At 34.5% G+C, this 6,262-nt stretch overlaps 1 protein-coding gene across 1 annotated transcript; it reads left to right on the plus strand.

Moving 5' to 3' along the window:
• Positions 1 to 1,374: 1,374 nt before the first annotated feature.
• Positions 1,375 to 3,788, plus strand: LOC143589486 (heptahelical transmembrane protein 1-like). Its single transcript, XM_077070235.1, has 3 exons — positions 1,375 to 1,632; positions 2,502 to 2,594; positions 3,104 to 3,788. The coding sequence occupies exons 1-3, from the start codon at positions 1,379 to 1,381 to the stop codon at positions 3,786 to 3,788; spliced, it is 1,032 nt and encodes a 343-aa protein (XP_076926350.1). The 5' UTR covers positions 1,375 to 1,378.
• Positions 3,789 to 6,262: the final 2,474 nt, after the last annotated feature.

Consider the following 6,262-nt stretch of genomic DNA (forward strand, 5'->3'; position numbering starts at 1 on the left):
TTTATGAAGCCGTTATCAACTCAAAGATTTGAGTTCTTAAGGTCAATGTTGCAGGTCGTTACCCGCCCTCAACTTGCGGGGGAATGTTAAGCATAATGTTAATTGTCATAAGTTAGAGGATGTTTATTGTAACTAGTAGAACTATATAAACATTCTTGTAACCAGTTTCTAATCAATGAATAGAATTATAAGTTTTTTTTGAACGACCAACTAAGTAACGCCGAGTACTCCGTACGCGGCCCCCATTGGCTAAAGGTAGCCCGAGCCGGTCACTAGTCCGGACGGACGAAGCCCCTAGCGGTCCACCTATTGAGTGATTCACCGGATAAAACCCGACCCCCACGCCCGCCAAATGGCACGACAACGAGGAGCCGGTAAAACCGGGTGAGATCAGGACTCGAACCCTGGCAAACCAGGGTCATCCCTCATATCTCCCATATAAATTGGTGATAGTGATATTTGAACCCCTACCTCTCACTTGTAAAGTGAGTGCTCTACCATTGAACCACAACCAATTTATAAAAATATATATCACCACTCAATTTCTCGCCAATTATCACCACTTAGTATTTCTTTTCTTTTATTTATGTATTTTGATTAAAAAATTGTCATCGATATCCCTACAATTCATTCATCTAAAAGTGTCAAACAATCATCAAATTATTGCTATATAACAATTAGAAAGTTTGGTGTTGCACATGCTTTATCGGGCCATTAGGCGGTACTGAACTGGTCCACAATTTTGTTTTTGTTGTTTTAGTTCAGTCATCGTAACGAACGTAACGAAAATCAAACGAACGTCAATTATTTTTGTGTGTTTTTTTTGTTTTAATTTCGAGATCGACAATGATCGGTTTTTATCAACGCTCGAGTTTTACCTACTGACGTCATCCCATTGGTCTACCTCAACTTTTATACTTTTTTTTATATTTGGTTTTAATTTCGTTACAATAACACACGTCACCGAAACCAACCGAATTTGCATCGACTTACCGGCTCAACACTTGGGAGTTGGGACTGACAACACTTGAGTTTTACCACCGTTGAGTTTTACTAACCTGCCCGGAGCAACGCGCAGGTAAAAATCTAGTTGTAAATAAATTTTAAAGGGTCTGAAGTGCTTTAGCAAGCTGAGTATAAATACGCACAAATAATATACATTTTCAAGTCATGACACAAAAATAAATATAAATAAATACTAACATAGTGGCAGTTTACTTGTAAATCTCATTTTCTTTTATAGAATTTGTTAAATATAAAACTCTTAAACAGACTCTAATTTATCTTTAGGAAAAAAAACTTGCAAGTAAAGTTCTACTTACAAAATATAATATAATATAATAGAACTTTTAAAATAAAACTCAAATATGATCCCCCAATGTGGGAGCTCACCTATCATCATAATAAAAGTACGAGGGTGATGAAGGAAGAAAGTGCAAAGATGGATGAAACACAGTTTCTGAATCTTAACAAGAAGGTGAACAACAAGTATCCGCTATTAAAGTATGAAGAATTGCCGGAATATATGAAGGATAATGAGTACATCCTGAATTACTACAGAGCTGGCTGGCCTCTCAATCATGCTTTCATCTCCTTGTTCATGTGCCACAACGAAACCTTAAATGTCTGGACGTAAGTAATATTTATTATCTTCAACCTTTTTTGGGAATTTGTTGATGATTTTATAATCAAAGTTTGTGATTGAGATTTACATGGAACAACCCGAGGGTTTTTCAGTTTTACCGGTTAAATGTTCCGGAAATTATATTAATTTTGGGGAAGTTGATCGGAATTGGATCATCAACAATTCTTCTTTGATCTTTTTTTTTTATTTTCTGATAAATTATTTATTTAAAAAAATTGTTAGGTTTTTGTTTTTTCTTGAATTTCTATTATTATCTTCTGAATAAAATATCATCTTCATTAAAGTTTGGGGTTAGGTTGTTGCAACCACCACCTAAAACTGCACCTATCAGTTGATTTGGTTTTAACGTTTAGATTTAATGGTTTTACTAAATAAATAGTTTAATATGCAAATAATATAAATATCTAGATTAGTTGATTAAAGTATTAATTTTCTTTTGTATTTAAATAATACAACTTTAATGTTTACATTAATTACAAATGAGCTCGTGATGGACTGGAAAAAAAGATTTGGTATTTCATGCGACTCAGGTTCCATTCATGTTCCTACCATTTAGTTTCAGCGGCATCTGGTGATAAGGGAGACTAGGCGTCGATCACTAGTAGGATCCTTGAACTGAACATGTTTTATCTCACCGCACTGTTGTGCCTTCGGGCGAGTATCCATGGGCGTCGGTCTTAGGTTAGAGTTTTTCCTAGTTCGAAGACGAGTGTATCCCGATGTGGTGAAATTTATCAGTAGCCCGCTTGTTGGCCGTTTAAAAAAATGTTTGCTTTAATCATTCTTTACATGTAGTGTATTCGACAATTTCATAGACTTTCGAATAACTTCTTTTTTGGCTATTTTTAATGTGCAGACACTTGATTGGATTTGTTGCATTCTTGGTGCTTACAATTGCAAACTTGACCGATTTATATCAAGTAGCAGACTTTCTTCAAGTTTCCAAATGGTATGTGATACTAGCTAGCATAAATTGGATTTAATAATCTTTTTGAACTGATCGAGCTGTTAATTACGGTTTTGGAAATGATAAACCAAACTGGTAGGGTTGGGTGTGTTGGCATGTTTTTAATGGGTTGATGGCTCGGTTTTGACTATTTGAATCGGCTATTTTGGTTTCAAAATCGTTACTTTGTGTTAAAACTTTTAAATTGATAGATATGGTTCAATAATAATATAGTGCATACACATGAGTCGTGACTGTGACTGCATAATGCATACAAGTTCCTAACCGTCAAAAGCGAACTGTATAAGTCTCAAACTGTCTGAACCAATTGACTTGCTTCGGTTTGGATGGTTATTTTGTTTCACGGTTTATAAACGCCCCAATTACTCATATAAAAGATAAAAGATAATAATGCAAAAAATCTAGCATTAACATGTTGATTCGAGCTTTCCACAAACTTAGACTCGCCTTGGCTAGTTTACACTTCTAATTTCCTCGTTCTATATTTTCAGGGCTTTCTCATCGAATCATCCTTTGAACAATACTCGTCAAATGATGTCGTCATACATAGATGCCTCACCACCACTAATAGAAGCGACACGATGGCCGTTATTTGTGTACTTGGGCGGTTCAATGTTTTGTTTCGTGTCAAGTAGCATATGCCACCTTTTTTCTTGTCACTCACATCATTTGAACTGTCGGCTGACTCAGCTAGACTATACTGGAATTTCCGTTATGATCATAGCCTCGTTCTTCCCTCCGGTCTATTATATCTTCCAATGCACCCCGGTGTGGCAATATGTATACCTCACAATAATAACCATTCTAGGCGTATTCGCAATCATGGTGTTGCTTTCCCCCACGCGAATGAAAGGCAAATTTCGTTTCATGCGTACTTTGATCTTTGTATCAATGGGGCTTTTTGGGGTGATCCCGTCAATCCACGCGACCATCGTTAATTGGAATGTACCACAAAGGAACACGACTTTAGGATTTGAATCGGCCATGGGGTTTTCTTACTTGGTGGGAGCCATGTTTTATGTTAGCCGAGTACCCGAGAAGTGGAAGCCCGGTTGGTTTGATTTAGTCGGGCATAGTCATCAGATATTCCACGTATTTGTGGTGATGGGTGCGTTGGCTCATTACGTCTCTGTGCTTATACTTTATGAGTATCGTCGTCGCATCAGTTGTGACTGATTAATTTACATCATCTATCATCTATGCATGCATCTTGTTGAGTTAATATATATATATATATATATATATATAGTAATACATGAAACAAAGATTATTTTATATCATATGTTACTTTAAATTATCATTTGTTACAAAATTCATCAAGTTACAGTGGCTCTTTGGTATGGGACCACATTTACACATGGACTAGCCTTGTTATGTAAACATAACTTATAGCTATAACCATATTGATCACATGGGCCACACGCCCACACTAGTTTCCTAGGTCAAAGGTATCATAAACCATTAAACCGAAATGAATGAAATTAATTCCCACCTATGGATCCATATAGTGCTGTGCTACATAACAGAACCGGATCGAAATTAAAACGAATCGGAACCATCAAATGCTAAGTATAAGAACTGGAACCGGGCTGTATTTTAACGGTTCCGGTCCGATTCAGAACAAAGTTAAACGGTTCTTGTATAAATGGTTCTTGCTGGAACTGGTTTTTAACTAAACATCTTAATATAAACTATTAGAAGGTGCAACAAACAAGCTACAATCTGGAAAATCAAACATTAGCATATCAACATATTATATTTTAGTGGAGGGGATTGAGAATAGATTAGAATAACTCAAAATATTCCGAAAAACAATTATATCTTAAAACAAATTTAGGACAGTGGAAGATGATTATCGTTAAGAGATTGTATATAACCGGGAAAGTGAGAACGTAGATGGTCGCTAGTACATGGAAGTTGGAAAGCCTACTATATATATAGGATTTTAAATATAATTTTCAAAGTTTAAACCTAATATGGTTCTAGCGGTTCTATTACTGGAACCGCTGGTTAACCGGAAACTGTTTTCACCCAATTTTAAGAACTGGAACCGGACCCAAAATACAATAATATGGTTTGGATATAGCGGCTCGGTTCCGTTTCCTCGGTTTTGACGGTTCCGAACCGTGAAATATTGCTCACCCCTGGATCCATGTGTGCTAAAGAGCAAAGTGTATAAAAACTGAAATATACTTCAAATTCATTGCTAGTCTACCCATCACACTCTAAAAGGATTTGTGATCATATATAATCAGATAAAAATGAAAAGGGGATTTTTTATAAAACATGTAAAGGTTTTTGAACCATTGATCGTATCTGATTAACTTAAAACTGATTCGAGATTAGTTTGTAATTAACGGAAAGTTAAACATGTTTTAATATATATTTCTTTTTGAATAGCTGACTTTTATAAAAGAAAATGAGCAACTAGCAAATAACTAATCAACAAATACACCATGTTGTTACACACCTAGATATAATCTTTTTCAAAACGAAAACATACTTCACTCCTTCCATTGTAAGTTAAGCATTTTGAATTGAGAAACGATAATTGCATTTTTGCTTTTACTTTAAAAGAATTTAGACAAAAAAAATTATCAGTTTTTAGTCTTTAATACTGATCACATGGTCGGTCATATCTAAATTAACTTGGATGGAGATGATATAATTGATGGTATCATTTTTTAAAAATATTAAAGACTTTTAGGGATATGGTATAGTTTTAGTTTTTGTTAGAAATATGTCTTATGACGACCAAACTTTACCTATTTAGTGTTCTTTTATATTATTATTATTATTATTATTATTATTTAATGTTTTATTACCTATTTATTTATTTGTGTGTTCTTTTTATTTTATTTTCTTCTTTCATTTCTCTCATTAGCACTAAATATTACAAATTTTTATACTTTATTTAATAGCTTACTTATTTTACTACTATGTTATTTGCTTTGGATCTGAGGGTTTCGTCAAAAGCAGCCTCTCTATTCCTAGGAATAGAGGTAAGGCTTGCCTATTTTAGTACATGTCATCCTCCCCAAACCATAATAATAGCTAGCTATTTGTGTAATTTAGCGGGTATCGTTGTTGTTTTTAGTCGTTAATATAACTTAAGTAAAAGTATACATAAAAACTTAAATTTCATCCTCCTTATTTTACCATTAATCTTGATATACTTTTTAAAAACGACATTTGTTAGGGTATAGCGTATATGGAGTGAAGGGCAGGAGAGGTTTGGTGCCACACGGTAACGAGGGGAACACCACACTATGCCCCTGGTACCGACGAAAACGAAGCCGCGATGGGTTCACCATGCTGCTGTGCATCCCGATTTTTAATCCTTTTTCTTTTTGAAACAACAAAGCAACCTTCAAGCCCAATTTACGTATCAAACTTTGTATAGTTACCCACATGTATATACAGTTATATCCACATCCATATGTAACTAAATTGTAAGTACATCTCATTTGTTTGTTGGGTTTTTTATGAACTACCAAGTAATGCATTGCCGACTAATTAATCATAAAAACAGCATTAAATAAGGCTTAAGAAAATTGCAATGACAAAATTACAAGATTAATTAATTTTGAGACCAAAACCATAAAGTTATAGATATAACTATTCTTTAAAGAAACATTGTATAAAAAAAA

The sequence above is a fragment of the Bidens hawaiensis genome, unplaced genomic scaffold (assembly GCF_021521415.1).
Source record: "Bidens hawaiensis isolate Kalapana, Puna unplaced genomic scaffold, B.hawaiensis_p1.1 tig00037587_1, whole genome shotgun sequence".
NCBI lineage: Eukaryota > Viridiplantae > Streptophyta > Magnoliopsida > Asterales > Asteraceae > Bidens > Bidens hawaiensis.